The sequence below is a fragment of the Grampus griseus genome, assembly GCF_964374135.1.
Source record: "Grampus griseus genome assembly, chromosome: 1".
NCBI lineage: Eukaryota > Metazoa > Chordata > Mammalia > Artiodactyla > Delphinidae > Grampus > Grampus griseus.
In genome coordinates, this window is record NC_139017.1 from 163,273,882 (window position 1) to 163,295,837 (window position 21,956).

At 46.9% G+C, this 21,956-nt stretch overlaps 2 protein-coding genes across 2 annotated transcripts in view; both read left to right on the forward strand.

The window, feature by feature from the left end:
• Positions 1–15,999: 15,999 nt before the first annotated feature.
• Positions 16,000–18,057, forward strand: PAQR7 (progestin and adipoQ receptor family member 7). The gene has a single exon (XM_082665207.1). The coding sequence runs from the start codon at positions 16,003–16,005 to the stop codon at positions 17,053–17,055; it is 1,053 nt and encodes a 350-aa protein (XP_082521333.1). The 5' UTR covers positions 16,000–16,002; the 3' UTR covers positions 17,056–18,057.
• A 1,249-nt stretch (positions 18,058–19,306) lies between these two features.
• Positions 19,307–21,956, forward strand: part of AUNIP (aurora kinase A and ninein interacting protein) — a gene marked incomplete at both ends in the record, with an annotated part of 36,499 nt that continues 33,849 nt past the window's right edge. Inside the window, one exon of the mRNA XM_082654352.1 lies at positions 19,307–19,387. Coding sequence (XP_082510478.1) covers positions 19,307–19,387 — 81 coding nt within the window. The remainder of the gene's footprint in view (positions 19,388–21,956) is intronic.

The window sequence follows — 21,956 nt, forward strand, 5'->3', positions numbered from 1 at the left end:
TTGGGAGCTCCATGACCGGGAATATGTCATTTCTCTTCACTCGGCTTCAGGTTTTCTATCCATAAAATGGGGACCAACACATTCAACATGCAGGAATGCATGAGGCCAAGTGAGATTTTTTGCGATTTAAAAAAATATATATATATTTTATTTATTTAGGCTGCGCCGTGTCTTAGTTGCCGCACGTGGGATCTTCCTTGTGGCATGTGGGCTTCTTAGCTGTGGCATGCAGACTCAGTTGTGGCATGCATGCGGGATTTAGTTCCCTGACCAGGGATTGAACCCAGGCTCCCTGCATTGGGAGTGCAAAATCTGACCCACTGGCCCACCAGGGAAGTCCCAAATGAGATAATTTAACAGTCCTGTGTCCCCTTGCTGAGCCTCAGTTTCCCAATTTGTAAAGGGTTAATAGGGTTATCTGGATCAAAGGAGGTAGTCATGGCAACTGTTTAGCACATGGCTCTGCAAGAGCTTAATAAACTAGAGCTTTAAAAACAAGTCTAGGGGCTTCCCTGGTGGCGCAGTGGTTGGGGGTCCGCCTGCCGATGCAGTGGACGCGGGTTCGTGCCTTGGTCCGGGAGGATCCCACATGCCGCAGAGCAGCTGGGCCTGTGAGCCATGGCCGCTGAGCCTGCGCGTCCGGAGCCTGTGCTCTGCAACAGGAGAGGCCACGACAGTGAGAGGCCCACATACCGCAAAACAAACAAACAAAAAAAACAAGTCGAGAACAGAGCAGGTGTTTCAAAAATGGAAGCTGAATCCAAGACACCTTTCAAGTTTTTATTCACTATGATAGGATATATTTCATTACGTAGAATATAATCTCCATATTGTCCTTACTTTTTTCATTTCCTACAGCCTACCTGTTCTAAATGATTGGATTTCCTATGCCACTTTTCCTAAGCATAAGGGTAATGGGGATTTAAGTAATTCTTGTATGTTTGTCTGAATATGTTGAAGTAAAGACCTGTTTCATCCTATTACATTATGACTATATACATTTTGTTATAATATAATAAAGAAATGTATGTTCCTCTAGTACATTGCAGTTGACAAACAACCTTCACATCCACTGTTTTATTTACTTCTCCTAACACCTCTGTCAGGTGGCATTATTATCTCCATCTTACAGGTAAAAAAACTCAGGCCCAGACAGCAGAAGCAAGAAGAACTACAATTCTGGAACCTGTGGAAGGAAAACCACATTCACAGAAAGATAGACAAAATGAAAAGGCAGAGGACTTTGTACCAGATGAAGGAACAAGATAAAACCTCAGAAAACCAACTAAATGAAGTGGAGATAGGCAACCTTCCAGAAAAAGAATTCAGAATAATGATAGTGAAGATGATCCAGGACCTTGGAAAAAGAATGGAGGCAAAGATCAAGAAGATGCAAGAGGGCTTCCCTGGTGGTGCATGGTTGAGAATCTGCCTGCCAATGCAGGGGACATGGGTTTAAGCCCTGGTCTGGGAGGATCCCACATGCCGTGGAGCAACTGGGCCCGTGAGCCACAACTACTGAGCCTGTGAGTCTGAAGCCTGTGCTCTGCAACAAGAGAAGCTGCGATAGTGAGAGGCCCGTGCACCGCGATGAAGAGTGGCCCCCGTTTGCCACAACTAGAGAAAGCCCTCGCACAGAAACGAAGACCCAACACAGCCAAACATAATTAATTAATTAACAACAACAACAAAAAAAGAAGATGCAAGAAATGTTTAACAAAGACCTAGAAGAAATAAAGAACAAACAAACAGAGATGAACAATACAATAATTGAAATGAAAAATACACTAGAAGAAATCAATAGCAGAATAACCAAGGCAGAAGACAGATAAGTGACCTAGAAGACAGAATGGTGGCATTCACTGCCGTGGAACAGAATAAAGAAAAAAGAATGAAAATAAATGAAGACAGCCTAAGAGACCTCTGGGACAACATTAAATGCACCAACATTCGCATTATAGGCGTTGCAGAAGGAGAAGAGAGAGAGAAGGAACCCGAGAAAATATTTGAAGAGATTATAGTCGAAAACTTCCCTAACATGGGAAAGGAAATAGCCACCCAAGTCCAGGAAGCACAGAGAGTCCCAGGCAGGATAAACCCAAGGAGAAACATGCCGAGACACATAGTAATCAAAGTGACAAAATTAAAGACAAAGAAAAATTATTGAAAGCAACAGGGATAAATGACAAATAATATACAAGGGAACTCACATAAGGTTAACAGCTGATTTCTCAGCAGAAACTCTACAAGCCAGAAGGGAGTGACACAATATATTTAAAGTGATGAAAGGGCAGAACCTACAACCAAGATTTCTCTACCTGGCAAGGATCTCATTCAGATTCGATGGAGAAATCAAAAGATTTACAGACAAGCAAAAGCTAAGAGGGCTCCCCTGGTGGCTCAGTGGTTGAGAGTCCACCTGCCAATGCAGGGGACACGGGTTCGTGCCCCAGTCCGGGAAGATCCCACATGCCGCGGAGCAGCTGGGCCTGTGAGCCATGGCCGTTGAGCCTGAGCATCCGGAGCCTGTGCTCAGCAATGGGAGAGGCCACAACAGTGAGAGGCCCACGTACCGCAAAAAAAAAAAAAAGCTAAGCGAATTCGGCACCACCAAACCAGCTCTACAACAAATGCTAAAGGAACTTCTCTAAGTGGGAAACACAAGAGAAGAAAAGGACCTACAAAAACAAACCCATAACAATTAAGAAAATGGTACTAGGAACATACATATCGATAATTACCTTAAACGTGAATGGATTAAATACTCCAATCAAAAGACACAGGCTCGCTGAATGGATACAAAAACAAGACCCATATATATGCTGTCTACAAGAGACCCACTTCAGACCTAGGGACACATACAGACTGGAAGTGAGGGGATGGAAAAAGATATTCCACGCAAATGGAAATCAAAAGAAAGCTGGAGTAGCAATATTCATATCAGATAAAATAGACTTTAAAATAAAGAATGTTACAAGAGACAAGGAAGGACACTACATAATGATCAAGGGATTAATCCAAGAAGATATAACAATTATAAATATATATGCACCCAACATAGGAGCACCTCAATACATAAGGCAACTGCTAACAGCTATAAAAGAGGAAATTGACAGTAACACAATAATAGTGGGGGACTTTAACACCTCACTTACACCAATGGACGGATCATCCAAACAGAAAATTAATAAGGAAAAACAGCTTTAAATGACACAATAGACCAGATAGATTTAATTGATATTTATAGGACATTCCATCCAAAAAGAGCAGATTATACTTTCTTCTCAAGTGCACACAGAACATTCTCCAGGATAGATCACATCTTGGGTCACAAATCAAGCCTCAGAAAATTTAAGAAAATTGAAATCATATCAAGCATCTTTTCCGACCACAACGCTATGAGATTAGAAATCAATTACAGGGGAAAAAAAACATGAAACCACAAACACATGGAGGCTAAACAATATGTTACTAAATAACCAAGAGATCACTGAAGAAATCAAAGAGGAAATCAAAAAATACCTAGAGACAAATTACAATGAAAACACGATGATCCAACACCTATGGGATGTAGCAAAAGCAGTTCTAAGAGGGAAGTTTATAGCAATACAAGCCTACCTCAAGAGACAAGAAAAATCTCAAATAAACAATCTACACTTACACCTAAAGGAACTAGAGAAAGAAGAACAAACAAAACCCAAAGTTAGTAGAAGGAAAGAAATCATAAAGATCTGAGCAGAAATAAATGAAATAGAAACAAAGAAAACAATAGCAAAGATCAATAAAACTAAAAGCTGGTTCTTTGAGAAGATAAACAAAATTGATAAACCTTTAGCCAGACTCATCAAGAAAAAGAGGGAGAGGACTCAAATCAATAAAATTAGAAATGAAAAAGGAGAAGTTACAATGGACACTGCAGAAATACAAAGCATCCTAAGAGACTACTACAAGCAACTCTATGTCAACAAAATGGACAACCTGGAAGAAATGGACAAATTCTTAGAAAGGTATAACCTTCCAAGACTGAACCAGGAAGAAATAGAAAATATGAACAGACCAATCACAAGTAATGAAATTGAAACTGTGATTAAAAATCTTCCAACAAACAAAAGTCCAGGACCAGATGGCTTCACAGGTGAATTCCATCAAACATTTAGAGAAGAGCTAACATCCATCCTTCTCAAACTCTTCCAAAATATTGCAGAGGAAGAAACACTCCCAAACTCATTCTATGAGGCCACCATCACCCTGATATCAAAACCAGACAGATACTACAAAAAAAGAAAAATTACAGATCAATATCACTCATGAATATAGATGCAAAAAATCCTCAACAAAGTACTAGCAAACAGAATCCAACAACACATTACAAGGGTCATACACCATGATCAAGTGGGATTTATCCCAGGGATGCAAGGATTTTTCAATATACGCAAATCAATCAATGTGATATACCATATAAACAAATTGAAGAATAAAAACCATATGATCATCTCAATGGATGCAGAAAAAGCTTTTGACAAAATTCAACACCCATTTATGATAACAACTCTCCAGAAAGTGGGCATAGAGGGAACCTACCTCAACATAATAAAGGCCATATACGACAAACCCACAGCAAACATCATTCTCAATGGTGAAAAATTGAAACCATTTCCTCTAAGATAAGGAACACGACTAGGATGTCCACTCTCACCACTATTATTCAACACAGTTTTGGAAGTCCTAGCCACAGCAATCAGAGAAGAAAAAGAACTAAAAGGAATACAAATTGGAAAAGAAGAAGGAAAACTGTCACTGTTTGCAGATGACATGATACTATACATAGTGAAACCTAAAGGTGCCACCAGAAAATTTCTAGAGCTAATCAATGAATTTGGTGAAGTTGCAGGATACAAAATTAACACACAGAAATCTCTTGCATTCCTATACACTAACAACAAAAGATCAGAAAGAGAAATTAAGGAAACACTCCCATTCACCATTGCAACAAAAAGAATAAAATACCTAGGAATAAACCTGCCTCAGGAGGTATAAGACCTGTACTCAGAAAACTATAAGACACTGATGAAAGAAATCAAAGATGATACAAACAGATGGAGAGATATACCATGTTCTTGGATTGGAAGAATCAATATTGTGAAAATGACTACACTACCCAAAGCAATCTACAGATTCAATGCAATCCCTATCAAATTACCAGTGCCATTTTTTACAGAACTAGAACAAAAAATCTTAAAATTCGTATGGAAACACAAAAGACCCCGAATAGCAAAAGCAGTCTTAAAGGAAAAAAATGGAGCCTGAGGAATCAGACTCCCTGACTTCAGACTATACTACAAAGCTACAGTAATCAAAACAATATATTACTGGCACAAAACAGAAATATAGATCAATGGAATAGGATAGAAAGCCCAGAGATAAACCCATGCACCTATGGTCAACTAACCTATGACAAAGGAGGCAAGGATATACAATGGAGCAAAGAGAGTCTCTTCAATAAGTGGTGCTGGGAAAACTGGACAGCTACATGTAAAAGAACACTCCCTAACACCATACATAAAAATAAACTCAAAATGGATTAGAGACCTAAATGTAAGACTGGACACTATAAAACTCTTAGAGGAAAACATAGGAAGAACACTCTTTGACATAAATCACAGCAAGATCTTTTTTGATCCACCTCCTAGAGTAATGGAAATAAAAACAAAAATAAACAAATGGGACTTAATGAAACTTAAAAGCTTTTGCAAAGCAAAGGAAACTACAAGATGAAAAGACAACCCTCAGAATGGGAGAAAATATTTGCAAACAAATCAACAGACAAAGGATTAATATCCAAAATATATAAACAGCTTATGCAGCTCAATATTAAAAAAACAAACAATCCAATCCAAAAATGGGCAGAAGACCTAAATAGACATTTCTCCAAAGGAGACTTACAGATAGCCAAGAAACACATGAAAAGCTGCTCAACATCACTAATCATTAGAGAAATGTAAATCAAAACTACAATGAGGTATCACCTCACACCAGTTAGAATGGGCATCATCAGAAAATGTAAAAACAACAAATGCTGGAGTGGGTGTGGAGAAAAGGGAACCCTCTTGCACTGTTGGTGGGAATGTAAATTGATACAGCCACTATGGAGAACAGTATGGAGATTTCTTAAAAAACTAAAAATAGAATTACCATATGACCCAGCAATCCCACTACTGGGCATATACCCAGAGAAAACCATAATTCAAAAAGACACATGCACCCCAAATGTTCATTGCAGCACTATTTACAATATCCAGGTCATGGAAGCAACCTAAATGCCTGTCGACAGATGAATGGATAAAGAAGATGTGGTACATATATACAATGGAATATTACTCAGCCATAAAAAGGAACGAAATTGGATCATTTGTAGAGACATGGATGGATCTAGAGACTGTCATACAGAGTGAAGTAAGTCAGAAAGAGAAAAACAAATATCGTATATTAAGGCATATATGTGGAACCTAGAAAAATGGTACAGATGAACCGGTTTGCAGGGCAGAAATAGAGACACAGATGTAGAGAACAAACTTATGGACACCAAGGGGGGAAAGTGGTGGGGGGTGGTGTGATGAATTGGGAGATTGGGATTGACATATATACACTAGTATGTATAAAAAAGATAGCTAATAAGAACCTGCTGTATAAAAAAAAATTAAATTAAATTAAAAAATAAAATAAAAATAAAAAGGAAAAAACCCCCAAAACTGAGCCCAGAGAGAACAAGGAGGAGCCTTGCCCAAAGTCACACGGTGAGTTGGGGTAACACCACCAGGACTTGGATCCTGTCATCAGGCCTGTGCCCCACAGCTGTCTCTCTGAATGGGCTCAGAGCTCCCTGAGGGCAAAGGGGTGTCCCTCCTAGACTGTCTTCTCTCAGCGGTCCATCCATCAGGCTGATGCTTCCAAGAAGGGTTGGGGTGTCTCCCCACTCTGCCTGGTCCAGGTCTTTGTACACCTGAGGAGCTGACACGCCCTGTCATTGTTGGTCCAATATTTACTGAGGGCCTACTATGTGCAGGGATTCCTCGCCCTTCAGGTGCTTCCACTCCTGCAGGGAGATGTTACACTAGGAGTAGAAAGGTGTTTCAACGGAAGTCCTAACTCTGTGCCTTAGGCTGGGCATATCAGGCGAAGCTGCCCAAAGAAAGGGCTTTCGGTGGGAACTTAAATAAGTTAGGGGAGCAGAGGTGGTGTGGAGCTCCCCAGGCAGAGAGATGAAGATGGGGAAGGTCAGGTGTGTCCCGACCAGAAGCATCCTGGAGAGGTGGGCTGTGTGGGTTTAAGTGGCTTCAGGGTTGGGCCGCACGCTCTCGCTGGGAAACTCGGGTGCTCCTGCTACAACTTGCCCCCTCCCTCTCAGGTCAGCCAGTTCCAGACTGGGAAGCTTGTGGCCCAAGGCAGCCGGAAGTGGAAACTGCTCAGCTGGAGCGCTTGCTGAGCAACGACGTCTGCTCTCTGGGCCTCCGAGTTCCCATCAGCACGAAAACCACAGGAACTCCCAAGACTGTCGTCACCGGTGTGGGTGACCACTCTCGCCTCCACGTGCAACACGTGTACGCCATTGGGTAGAGGCTGCTGGCGCCCGGCCAGGCGGGCGCGATGAGCGGGCGGCGGCCTAGTCCTGGGCCCGGAGCCCCAAGCGAAGGCCCACTGCCGCCCGCCGCCGCCCCGCCCTCCCCCGGCTCGGGGCGGAGCCTCCGCCTGGCCGCCCCTTTATCTGCCCGCTTGTAGCCGGGATGCAGAGGGCCGCCGAGGGCCGCCGGGTCGCAGTCGGGCCTCCTTTTGCAACTCGGTACCGGGCTGGGGGAAAAGTGGGAGGGGCGGGCGGCGGGCAGAGGGGGCTCTCCCCGCGGGGCGGAGCGCGGGGAGCTGTGTGCAGCCGAAATTCGGGGCTAGGTGAGGTGGGGGCACGTGGGGAGGGAGTGGGAGGCTGACAGCGGGGATCAGCTAGAGTGGGGGCGCCACTGAGGAGGGACTGGAGCAGGAAGGAGGAGCGGAGCTGGAGGCCGACAGTCTCAGGGAGGAGTGGGAGGAGACTGGAGGAGAGGGGCCATCAGAGCCGGAGGGAAGCGCATCTGTGAGGGAGTGAGCAGAGGCGAGAGCTGGCCCGGGAGGGCCGTGGTGTCTTGGAAGAGAATAGGCACGGAGCATGCTCCTTCCACTGAAGGAGGAATCTAGTGAGATTCTGGGGGCAAAAAGGGGCGTGAGTACCTGGAACTGGGTGATGTGATGGGCTCCCAGTTGGGAAACCGGAAACAGTGGTAAGAGCGCTGCTGGGGCTCAGAGGGGCTCTTGCTCCAAAGCAGCTTAGGTCCCGTGGGAGGAGGAAGCCTCCTTTGGTGTCGGGAGAGCATGAGGTTTCCTCCCACTCAGTGAGGGAAGCACTTGCCTCAAGACTATAGGCTTTGAGGACCTCTAGAGGTTTCCCTGGGGCATGCCACCGGCCCCCCCCTCCCCCTCCACTCCGCCCCAAGCCTGGTGGGAGTGAGAGGTCAGGTCAGGCCAAGGCTGGGGAGTTTAAGAGTTAGATGTATTCTCAGGGCCTGGCTGGCTGCTCCTAGGTGGATGTCCCATTAGAGACGGACTCAGCCTCCCATCATGTGGTTTGTGCCACCGCTGAGCCTCTTAGTGAGAGGCTGCTTTTCCCCAGCCTCAGTTTCCCTGCCAAGAGGTCAGTGGTGAAACTGGTCAGTGGTAAAACCCAGGTCCCTTTTCTGTCCCCCTGGGCTGGAAACTAGCTAGTTCACCCAACCTCTCTGGGCCTGCTTTCCTCCACCAGGTGCTTCCTTTTCCTCAGAACAGTTCTGAGTCTGAGAGCCTAGGAATTCTTTTAAGAGTGATTTATTTCATGCTGATCACACTTTCCAGTACAAATGGAAGCCCAAAGTGCAGTTACAAAAACAAAAGCGTTTTCTGTTCAGTTTTGGAAGACATGGAGGAAACTTTTCTTTAAACACGTTGGGTAGAACTGGGGAATTGGTTTGCATTGAGGGAGGTGACCCAGTTGCTGAGATATCAAGAAGCCAGCCAGGGATGAAAACTTTGCTTGTACAATCTGTGGCCACCCACTGGGTGCCTGGGAGTTGACCACAGCAGTTGAAGGGCAAGAGCACTGGTTTTGGAGTAAGATGTGCTCTGCCATCCTGCCTCGCTCTGGGGCAGTGACAACAGCTTAGCCACAGGTTCAAAGAGTTGCTGAGAGGGAGAGGTGAAATGTGTGTAAAAGTTCTTTGTAAACAGCAAGCTACTGTAAATTATTAATGTTAGTGCCTAGTCTTATTTTTTATTTTTTTTAATTTTTGCGGTACGCGGGCCTCTCACTGTTGTGGCCGCTCCCGTTGCAGAGCACAGGCTCCGGACGCGCAGGCTCAGCGGCCATAGCTCACGGGCCTAGCCGCTCCGCGGCATGTGGGATCTTCCCGGACCCGGGCACGAACCCGCGTCCCCTGCATCGGCAGGTGGACTCTCAACCACTGCGCCACCAGGGAAGCCCAGTGCCTAGTCTTATTAATAATATTTCAGGCTCTGCCATATTGTGTCATCCTTGTCAGGACCCCTCAAGAGGGTTTACCTCTGACAGCCCCATTGTTAACACTGGTCTGGCTTTTTTGTTATTTTTATCTAATGAGGTTAAACTTTGCCTTTCATGGCAAGATAAAGTTGTCTTTAAGGGAGTTCCTGAAACATCAGGGCCCAGAGAAGCAACAATGAATATTTTGCATGCCAGGAAGGAGGCAAAAGAGGAAGTAGAATTATAATCAAATGATACTTAAAAGAGTTAGGTGCTATTTAGTTAGGTTGTTAAGCTCCAAATGGGCAGGGTATTAATACCCTTAGGGGTTACCCTTAGCTGTTAATTAGCTGGACTATTAGTTCTATGAGGGCGGTGTTTTAACTGCTTTTTTCACTGCAGAAGCTTCAGCTCTTGACACACAGTAAGCCTAAAACAAATATTGCTGGAATGTCTCAGGCGCTGAAGGGACCTTTGAAGTCATTGGTGAATTTACTCTGTCCTTTGACATTTGGAGAAACAGGGCCAAGCGCGGAAGGGACTTGTCCAGGGTCACACTGGGATTGAGTGGCTGAGTCAGGACTAGAATCCAACAAAGATAGTGGAGCCCATGCTGTGCCAGAGCCAACACCTAGCTAGCATCTGTGACTTTGTTTTGCTTGAGGTAGCTATTATTATCCTCCGATTTCAAATGAAGAAACAGGCCCAGAGAGGTAAAGGGACTTTAGCAAAGTCACACAGCTGGTAAGTTCCAGACCTGAAATCCCATCCTCACATAAAAATGGGGACCTGGGTTCTCTTGAAATATCTGCCCGAGGTGAGAGGTAGGTGCCCTCCCTGGGGGGAGCAGCTCTCTCCAGTTCTGCATGGTTACCACCTGGGTGGCTTCTCTCTGGGCTGGATTTTCCTGGGCCCAAGGGCATTTCATTTGTGTGGGTGAGCCCTGTCAGGGCAGGGAGCCTGTCTGCCTCGTTCACCATGTGCCCCTGCCTTGTGCCTGGCATATAGTAAACACTGAGTAAAATCTGTGGGATGGGTATAACCCAGGGCTCTCCCACTCCAAAGCCTATTCATTACCCCATCCCCACAACTTGGTCTGCTGTTTTGCCCCCAGAGGTATCAGGGGGAGACCAGGAGGAACTAGGGGTGGCAAGCCTTGGTTGAGGAAGGAGGTGAGGAGGTTGACCTTGAGTTTAGAAAAGGGGAATGTGAATTGGGAGGGCTGGGGAGTTAGGAGAAGAGAGGAGGAAGGTGCTGCTCAGATTGACAGAATTCCCACCTGGGCCCTGGAGATCCCAGTTCTGAAGTTCAGCCAACCCAGGAGCCTCCCAAACCTGCAAGACATGCCCCAACCAGGCCACAGGCCTTTTGCATTACCTGCTAGCACAGTCTACCCCCTCTACCCTCCTGCTCTGGGATGGGGCTCCTGGGGCTGCTGAGCTTGAGGCCCTTTTCTCTGGGGATTTCACTTCCCAGCCACTTCTCTTGGGTCAGTGGGCAAGTGCAAATCTTCAGAGCCCTGTGAATCCAGGGAGGTTACTCTGAATGGTCTTTGCTGAGAACACTTTAATTATTAAACTCCAACCAAATTCCCTTGGTCCCTAAATGCATCCTCAGAGAAGGGTAAAGATTTAAAGAGACAGTTAACTTTCTAAGGCCTCCAAACCCAGTGGAACCAGCTATCAAGGGCTAAAAGAGGACCGAGTTTTTTAAGAGAACCCCAAGTAAATTTTTCAAGCTGGGAATATTTTAAATACTAATACTCAGGCTGGGGATATTTCAAATACTACTACTCTTAATAATAATAATTACTACTACTATTAGTAATTAATACTAATAATAGGAATCATTTATTGAATCCCTAAACAGTGCTAAAACTGTTCTCATAAATTTAATCTTTGTAGCAATCTATGAGGTAGATAATATAATTCTTATGTGGGAGCTGAGGATCAGAGAAGGTGAGACACTTGTCTTAGGTCACACAGCTAGTATATTATGGAATCAGGAGTCAAACCTGGTTTGTCCAAATCTGAAGTCCATCTCCTTCACGAGCCTTTATAGTGTCTCTTTTCTCCTTGGTTCCTAACTTCCTTTCATTGTGATTCCCAGTGAGTAGAGGACAGAAGCCAGTCAAGTTTGCCTCACATCCATGAACCAGGCCCTGGACACCTGGTCTCAGCCTAGCTTTGCCCGCCTTGCTGTGTGATCTTGGGTAAGTCACAACATTTCAGCTAGCCCTCGGTTTCCCCAAATGTTTCATGCCAAGGTTAACCACGAGCTTCCTTCTGCAGCTGAGGCCTGGCTAGGGATGCAGAGTTTAGCCTGGATTTGACCAACGTGGGAGTGGTGATCGGGGGAGGGGAGAGGGTGGAGGTTGTCTTTAGCCCCACCCTCTGGTGACATCACACAAGACCCCTATAGTCCCTGGAAGCCCCACCCCTGTAGACCCTCACCTGTGGAAGTGCCACCCAGTGCTTGGCATCTGGCGAATTTGCCCTGTTCCACAGCAGAAGTCATCAGCCCCTGGGTTCAAGAGAAATCCTTAGGTAACCAGTGCAATTAGGGAGACTTGGAGGGGGGCCATGGAGGTGTACTGGATTGGGGTGGGATGCCTGGAACAGCCAGGTTCTGGCAGCCTGGTGGGCAGACTACTCAAAGGATGCCCTGAGGGTGCCCTCTGAATACTCACCCTCATCCTTCTGGCTCTTGCTAGACTCCTGCCCCTGCTTCTTTCCCCTGGATCCAGTGCCCCTTTCCATGGAGTCAGGAGATGGGAACTAACTCTAACTCTGAAAATAGAGCTATTCAAATGGAATGGGGCCACTGGTCTAAAGGTCTAAAGGAAATAGGGCAACTTGACCTCTGTCATCCCAGTATGCAGCCTCTGGGTTCTGTGCTTAGGGCCCACTGTGTCTGGGGGAGGGGAAGGGCTGCGAGTGAGCTATCGCCCACCTGAGGAGGTAGCTGTGAGCCAGGGCTTTATTGGTGCAGAGAGAGTGGGTAGCTGGCAACTGGGTGAGTCTGAGGTCCCTGGATGCAAGTCAGTTGCTAGAAGCCTAAGGAAATAATTTATGGGAAAGGACCTGGTTGCCTGCTTTAGACCAGTGTTTTCCAAAGTAGTTCTTTGGGATGCAGTTAGGTGTGACAAGAAGCAGGGCAGCAGGAGTGGCTGAGAGTATCTGTGCTTTGCAGTCGGGGAGCTGGGTCCAGATCCTGGCTCCATCTCTCTCTCTCCCTCTCCTTCTCTCTGTATGGCCTTGGCTAAGGAGCTCCCAACCTCTCTGAATTTCACTCAACAACAAAATGGGCATAGTAATACCTACCTTACAGGCTAGTTATGAGAATTAATTGCAACAAGGCTATGAAGAGTGAGCATATAGTAAACACTTACTACATTTCAGCTAGCTTTATAATATAATCATTACTGGGAAAGGAATCCTTGGTCATGTAAGCTTGGCAAATGTAGGTTCAACAAAGTGAAGCAGCCTTCTTTGGTCAGACCTTCTCCGAGCCTTTAATATGCTGTTATTACTTGGGAAGTTCTAAGAGTGGGATGTGGAGCATCGGACTGGACTTGACAGATCACAGGGACTCAGGAACTAAGGCACCATCGAATGTCATCATTCCCTGGTCTTTGCCCTCATGGTGGAATGGAAACGTGGCTGGATTGGGCAACTCTGGGGAAGGGCTTGCTGTCTCTGGGCTCTTGTTTTCTCAATGTAAAACAAAAGAGCTGCGAGATGCTTTCAGAGGCCTTTTCTGGTCCCCTGAAGTTCTGAGTTGGGAAGACAAAGTTGTAGACAAGGGTAAAGGCCAGACTGTTGAGGCTAAAGCCCTGTCTCTTGGGGAGGAGAAGAAATCCAGTGCTGGCTCCTCAACCAGGGGAGTTCTTATGCTCTGGACAGAAGTGGCCCCACTAATTAGTTCATCAGCAAGGTCTTCTTCCTAAACCTGCCAGGCTGTCTGGGAATAGAAAGTAGTGGTGTAATGACATTTAATTCTTTCCTCCCTACCAGATGAGGAAAGGCCAGAGAGCAGAGCTGACTCCAGAATGTAATGCAGGAGGAGCTCAGGGATGCAAATCAGGCTCGGGGTGTGGAGGTGTATGGGCTGGGGGCTTGTCTTGATGTTGCCTTTGCATAGCAAGCACATTGCATTTACTTGGACCATGTGCGAATTATTGGGTGGCTTTGGGGGTGATCACGGTGCTGCTGGTGGCGGGGAACTTGAGTGCAGATCTTCTTGCCTCTTAGAATGACTGGTGCAAAGGAAGTTGCAATAAATATCTGATGAATGATGGACAGAGTACATCTGGCTGCTGAGTCCAATAAGCTTCTTGGGGGAGAATATGAGGGAGGGGAGTTGTCTGTCTAGCTAGTTGTCTGGCTAGTTTTTCAACAGATATTTGATTTAATGAATGAAACAGTGGATAATGATAAGCCTGAATTAAGCAATTGGTACCAGGCAAAAGCAGTATATAATTATGAAATGATTAATAGTACTTGCCACCTTGTTTTGCAAAGGGCAGTTTAAGGAAGTGGTTAAGATTGCAAACTGAGTTTATATCATGCCTCTGCCACTTCCTAGGCAGGGTACTTAACTTCTCTGTGCCTCAGTTTCCTTATATGAAAAATGGGCATAATGATAATACCTATCTGATAGGGTGCTATGATGCTTAAATGAGTCAAATATGCATAAAGTGCTTAAGACACGGACACATAGCACATGCTGTGTAAGCATTTGCTATGCTTTGTTTTCCTCTCTGTTACCTCTACCATATCATGAAGTTCCTGAAGGCAGGGATCAAATTCTTTTCCACTCTCCTGCCCACCCCCACCTTTGGGACCCAGCACAGGACATGAAGCAGAGAAGGGGCTCAGTAAGTGTTTGCTAAATGAATGAATGTGTTTTTTTTTTTTTTTTTTTTTTAACATCTTTATTGGGGTATAATTGCTTTACAATGGTGTGTTAGTTTCTGCTTTATAACAAAGTGAATCAGTCATACATAAACATATGTTCCCATATGTCTTCCCTGTTGCGTCTCCCTCCCTCCCACCCTCCCCATCCCACCCCTCCAGGCTGTCACAAAGCACCGAGCCAATATCCCTGTGCCATGCGGCTGCTTCCCACTAGCTATCTACCTTACTGCGTTTGTTAGTGTGTATATGCCCATGACTCTCTCTCGCCCTATGAATGTGTTTTAAATGCTAAATTGTATAACCCATTATAGATCTCCCACAGGGAGAAGTAAGGGGGCATTAAGGAAGTCCCCCGGAGGTGACAACTTGTACTGGTTTTAAAGGATTTCAGTAGAGGGAAAGGAAGTTGGCACAGGGTCTGACATTTGGGTTAGGTGGGAAATGAGGGTGGGAGCAGGTCATGGGGTCTTGAATGCCAGGTGAGGGGTTAGATTGGATTTATTTGCAATTAGCAATGGTGGAAGGGCTGGAGGGGGGAACTTTTGAGTGAGGGTGTGGCTGAGGGTAAGGGCTGTTTTTATAGGATCAGTTGTTACTAGGGTCTTTTGGGAAAAAAGTGGCTTTTCGAGTTGGGCCTTGAAGGCTATGAAGTATTATCAGGATACTATTATGTTGTTTTTTCATTCAACAAACATTGAGCACCAGCTACCTGCTAAGCACCAGGGGTTCACAAAATAATAAGACAAACTGCCTACCCTGGAGGAGCTCACATTAACAATTTAATGCCCGTGAGAAGTATTATAATGGTCAAAGGATTGTAGGCACTCAAGTTAGAGGGATCATCATCGGAGGACCTCCAGGGAAAGTGTCACAGAAGAAATGGGTTTTGAGGGATGAATAAGAGTTTGCCAGATGGGCAAGATGAGGTAAATGGCTCAGATGGAGGGAACAGCTTGTGCAGAGCTATAGACATGTGAAACAGCAGGCCCACGGTTTTGATGAGGCTGTCGCTGGATGTGAAATGCACTGTGGTTGAGTAATAAGGCTAGGAAAGGTAGTAGGGACCAGATCATGTAGGGTGATGGAGGGTCAATGGCAGACCCTGGCCACTCCGAAGGAGTTAAAGGTAGAGGCAGCAGGTCTGTTAGCAAGGTCATTGTCAGGTAAACGCTGATGGCAACATGAACACAGGAGAAAACAATGAGGGTTGCTGTATAGAGCCTGGACTGGAAAGAGGTAGGATGACATAGTGAGCCTCTTTAACACATGCCTCAAACATTTACTGAACACCTACTATGTGCCAGGCACTGTTCTAGGCACTCGAGATACAATAGGGAGAAGAACAATCATGAGTCAGAGCTGAGCTCTCCCTTAGGACAACTCCCCTCCTCTTAAACTCAGTGTAGGGATAAGGGGGTGGGGAAGAGCACAGCCCCCCAGCTGCTGCTCATGGGGCAGGAGGGTGAGGACACCAGCCCCCTAACCTTGCTCGGGCCTCTCTCCCAGCTCCTCGCCACGCCCACAGCCATGGCCACAATGGTGGCCCAGAAGCTCAGCCACCTCCTGCCCAGTTTGCGGCAGGTCCACCAGATGCCTCGGCCGTCTGTGCAGCCAGAGCCTGTGTTCACGGTGGACCGAGCCGAGGTGCCGCCCATCTTCTGGAAGCCATACATCTATGTGGGCTACCGGCCGCTGCATAGGACCTGGCGCTTCTACTTCCGCACACTGTTCCAGCAGCACAACGAGGCGGTGAACGTCTGGACCCACCTGCTGGCGGCCCTGGTGCTGCTGCTGCGGCTGGCCATCTTTGTGGGGACCGTGGACTTCCGGGGAGACCTGCACGCCCTGCCCCTCTTCATCATTGTTCTTGCCTCCGTCACCTACCTCTCCCTCAGTGCCTTGGCTCACCTCCTGCAGGCCAAGTCCGAGTTCTGGCATTACAGCTTCTTCTTCCTGGACTACGTGGGTGTGGCTGTGTACCAGTTTGGCAGTGCCCTGGCACACTTCTACTATGCCATTGAGCCCGCCTGGCATGCCCAGGTGCAGACCTTTTACCTGCCCATGGCTGCCTTTCTCGCCTGGCTTTCCTGCGCTGGCTCCTGCTACAACAAGTACATCCAGAAGCCCGGCCTGCTGGGCCGCACTTGCCAGGAGGTGCCTTCGGCACTGGCCTACGCACTGGACATCAGCCCCGTGGTGCACCGCATCCTCGTGTCCCCCAACCCTGCCACGGACGACCCGGCTCTTCTCTACCACAAATGCCAGGTGGTCTTCTTTCTGCTGGCGGCCACTTTCTTCTCTGCCTTCGTGCCTGAGCGCTGGTTCCCTGGCAGCTGCCATGTCTTTGGGCAGGGCCACCAGCTCTTCCATGTCTTCTTGGTACTGTGCACGCTGGCTCAGCTGGAGGCCGTGGCGCTGGACTACGAGGCCCGGCGGCCCATCTATGAGCCTTTGCACACCCGCTGGCCCCACAACTTCTCCGGCCTCTTCTTGCTTACTGTAGGCAGCAGCATCCTCACTGCATTCCTTCTGAGCCAGCTGGTACGGCGCAAACTCAGTCTCGATCGGAAGACCCAGTGAAGGGGGGTGGCAGCTTTTAGGGAGGGAGGTATAGTGGGGGCCCAAGGGTCTGGGCTTGGCTCCAGATGGGAACAAGGCCTGATAAAATTGCTTGTGTCTGGCCCTCAGTGACTTCTCTGTGCACGCCTCAGCTGCCAAGCGGGGGCACTGGCCAGTCCTTGGATTTGAGGATTGGCTGGAGCTGCTGGGGTCCACTTCAGGGCCTGCCCCAGCTCCCTGCCCTGCGAGAGGGAAAGAGAGAGATGTGGGGCACCCTGGTTTGCCTCCCCCCATTGCCTCTCAGGGGTGAGGATGGAGGATCAGCTGGGGCCAAGACCCTGGCCTGGGCCTTCCAGATTATCTCTGAGGGGTTGAAGTTGGGATTTAGGTCAGAGTCAAATCTGAGCTGAGAGATAGAGGAAGCGTCAGCAACTGCCCTCTACCCAGATTTCACTGGTGGATAGGGAAAGGGCAGGCCCAAAATATGTGCAGGATCTTACCATTCTTGAACCCCAGCCTGAAGTTTTGGTGCTGCAGAGAGCCCCCAAAGATAGAAGATTGTGCCAGGCAGAAATGGATCCCATCCAGTGCCCCATGCCTCTTCAGCCACTATCCCAGACAGTGAGCCCTGACCCTCCTACCTCTGGCCTCTACGTCCCACACATCCTGTTCCCAGTGTCTTTCCTGGTTCCCTTGTTCATGATTCAGTGTTTATCCATTCAGTGTTTCTTGGGCCTCTGCTCAGAGGCAGGCCACTGACTGGGCTCCGTGGATCAATGCAGGATGGTAAAGGCTTTAATATCGGAATGAACTGTCAGGGGAAGCACTGAGGAGGGAATAATTAGTGTTGCCTGGGATCCTCAGGGTCTTGGGTTGGGGAGGGTGAATAGGAGTTTACAGATGGAGAAGAGGAAGGGCATTCCAGGTAGAGGGAAAAACCTGTCCAAAGGCCAAGAGGTATGGAAGAAGGAGTTCACTGCGGCTGGAATTAGGAGTGGTCTGGACTCTCGTGTCCTGGATACAATAAAGTGACTGTGATAAGAGCTGCCTCTTTGCTTTTTGTCTCCTATCCTAGAGAGGGAGCCCTGGTGCCCCTTGAATCTGTTCACTGTGTTGGAGGAGGTTTTCATGGGGAGGCTGGAGGTGGGCATAGGGAGGAGGGGACAGATCCTGTCTTATCTTTGCCTGGGGGTGGGGTTGGGGTCTTATTCACTATATATGTGAACTTTTTTTTTTGGTAGGAAAGGTGGGGCAGTTTTATTACTAAATAAGTTTTAGAAGTTAAAAGAATGTGTTTTAAAATACATGATTTGACAAAGATTTCACTTTTTGGTTTTTCAATCAAGGAAGATCTTATATGTTAACTTTTATGATATTGTTATATGTTAATGTTTACAGTGTTGCCTTTTCCACAGTACATAAGCAATGTATGGTAATATATGTACAGTGAAGGAAAATTAGGAAGTACAGGTAAGAAAAGCAAAAAAACCCCTGAATGAATAAGAAATGTCACTCCACTGCTAAAATATCCTGTTATACATATAGTACATCTATGGAGATTGTGGTTATGGTTGCCAGCATTTCTGCATCTCTGAGGGGCTCTCAGAATTTACAAAGTACTTTCACAAACCTTATTTGATCCTCTTTAAAATCCAAGGCCACACAGTAAGCGAGAAAAGCAATACTGAAAGCTAATTCTTGACTGCAAATTTTTAGTTTTATTCTACTTAATGTTTTCTAAATCTTCTCCCATGAGGTTTCATAGTTATACTTAGCTTTTTGTTTCTTGTTTTGAATTACAAAAGTAATCCATTTAAGGTAGCACTGAGGACCCCAGCTTGGCAGTTGGCGGATCAGCGCCTCCTCTCCTCTTCCTTTTGAGATGTTCCTGAGGATTCAGCGATAAGACAAGGAAAACCCTGAGCCCTGATAGTTATCAGTAAGAAAGTGCAACTAACTCAGCAAAAAGAAAATGTGCATTCCTTGTGCAGTGTCGCGAACGCGTTCACACAGCACAGTTCTGGAATACAACTTCTGAATGAGAAAACCAGCAAGAACGTGGCCTTGGTAACATTAAGGGGTCAGGCTGGCAGGGTTTAGGGAAGGGGCGGGGCTGACGCTGGGGGCGGTGCCTGAGTGGGGGCGGCCGCGGCGTAGCTCCGCTCCCAGCGTTGGCGCGAGATTCGAACGTCGGCGGAGTCAGTTATGGCGGTTCCCTGAGGCGGCCGGACCCCCACTCCGTTATCCCGTAGTCTTAGTCTCCTCAGCGGCCATGAGGCGCAGAGGCCCGAAGGAGGAGGAGGCCTGCGGCGTGTGGCTGGACGCGGCGGCGCTGAAGAGGCGGAAAACGCAGGTAGGGCGTTGAGGCGAGAGAGGGTGTTGGGGGAGGGGTTAGAGGCCCGGAGGTGTGAGAAGTGAGGAGTTTGGGAGGACCTGGATGTGATGTGGAGATAGACTCGGGGACCGAGAGCGAATAGCTTTGGCTATTCATGGGAGAGAGGGGCTGGAGTCTGAAGAAGGTTGAAAAATGGGGTTTGGGAAGGGTGGAGAGAAAATGGGGGCGGAAGGCAGGCAGGCTGGCGGGGGTGGGTGGGTGGGGTGTGTGTGGAGAGACCGGGGCAGCGAGGTTTCGAGGTGAGGGAAGAGGGTGGAGAGAAAATTTGCTCCGAGGAGCGTAATGCAGCAGACCCCTTAACTCGGAGTTCCTTCAAGACGGTAGCAGAGGCTGAAATACGGAGGGGTGGGTGCATGTGCAAACTTCGGAAGTTCTCGCCCCGAGGTCCGTTTCTTCCCTACTTGTCAGGTTGCCGGCCATCTACCTGCCCAGAGCATGTAACTTTAGGGGAAAAAGAAGAAGAGACGGGGAGGGGAGCTGGCCTAATATTTATTAAGCATCCACTGGGTGCCACATACTGTATTAAGTATTTAATATGTGGAAACTGAGGTGAGGTAGTGAACCCGGGTTCACCCAACTAGGAGAACTGGAAAGCCCACCCAGGTTTGGCACATGCGCAAGATTCTCTGTTAGTCATTACAAAGAAACAAAAGTATGGGATAATAATAGTTAATGTTTATTGAGCATTTTAAGCTGGACACTGTGCTGGAATTTGTTGAGTTATCTTATTTGGTGGAATTCTATGTAGTAGTAATATAGTGATACCCATTTTACACATGAAAAACAGGCTCAAAGCAGACAGTAACGGCAGAGTTCTTGCTCTTAAGTTGCTTACAGTCTTGTGGGGAAGAAAAGATGTACAGATAATAGCAATATGTAATTTATTGATTACTTTCTATGTGTCAGGCACTTTGCTGGGACGTTACATGCCTTATCAGTGGCAGGTACTCAAAATTCAATGAAGTAGGTACTGTCATTATCTCTTTTATATTTTTCATATATATTTGGTCTTTGTCTTTGGTTCTTGGCTCACAGCTCCTAAAACCCTTGGAATTTCCTGTGTTATGAGTGATAATGGTGTCTTTTATATTTAATGAGGTGACTTTTGGAAAGCCCTTAGGTAACCTAAGGATGGGCTGGTTGCCAGGAAAGCCATCCACGTGATTAGAGGGTTGGAACTTTCACTCCCTCCATTCCCCTACCTCTAAGGAGAGAAGGGCTGGAGATTGAATTCAGTTGCCAATGGCCATTGCCTAAATCAATCATGTCTGTGTAATAAAGCCTCCATTAAAAACCCAAATGGACAGGGTTCAGAGAGTTTCCAGGTTGGTGAACATGTGGAGGTGCAGGGAGAGTGGCGCGCCTGGAGAGGGCATGGAAGCCCCGTACCCCTTCCCACATACCTTGCCCTATGCGTCTCTTCTATCTGGCTGTTCCTGAGTTATATCCTTTTATAATAAACCGGTGATCTAGCAAGTAAAATGTTCCTGTGAGCCACTCTAGCAGTTGAACCTAAGGAGGGGGTTGTGGGGACCTCTGATCTATAGCCAGCTGGTCAGAAGTATAGTTAATAACCTGGATTTGGGATTGGCATCCTGAGTAGGAGGGGGTTGTTGGAACCCCGAATCTATAGCCAATTGGTCAGAAGCACAGATAATAGATAGATAGATAGATAAATAAATATATGGATGTATTTCCCCCACAAATGAGATTATATCAGACAGTTTGTTCTGCTACTCACCTTTCACTAAATATATGATGGAGCACTTTCCATGTGAGACATACGGGTTTTAGTATGGGTTTTTAAAAAGACCATTTTGGGACGTCCCAGGTGGTCCAGTGGCTAAGGCTCAGCGCTCCCAATGCAGAGGGCCTGGAGGTAAAAAGATTTAGGGCTTCCCTGGTGGCGCAGTGGTTGAGAGTCCACCTGCCAATGCAGGGGACACGGGTTCGTGCCCCGGTCCGGGAGGATCCCACATGCCGTGGAGTGGCTGGGCCCGTGAGCCATGGCTGCTGGGCCTGCGCGTCCGGAGCCTGTGCTCTGCAACGGGAGAGGCCACAACAGTGAGAGGCCCGTGTACCGCAAAAAAAAAAAAAGATTTAGCATTTGATTTGTATATTTGCTGTCTCTTAAGTGTATTATATTTAAAATGTCATTATAACTTAGAAAATAATTTCTGTTTCTTCTTCATCTATGATGCAGTTTAGTTCCCTACCCTTGAGATATGTAGCAGAGAAGGAGAAGTGGACATAACTAAGAGGGAGACGGAAATGCAAAGATATCAGAAATCTTGGCCGAGTCATCAGTGGTTTCTCCGCCAGCCTTGGAGGAGCACTGAATGCCACTCTGACATTCTGCAACTTTATTAACTTTCAGTCCATCAGCAAATGCTATGGACTGTGCCTTCAAATGTATTTAGAATGTCATCCTTTCCTACTGTTTCTACTGCTGCCACCTGAGCCAGAGTGACCCTTTGCTCACTGTTAAGTTTAAAACCATCTAGTGGTTTCTTACCTTCTAGTAAAA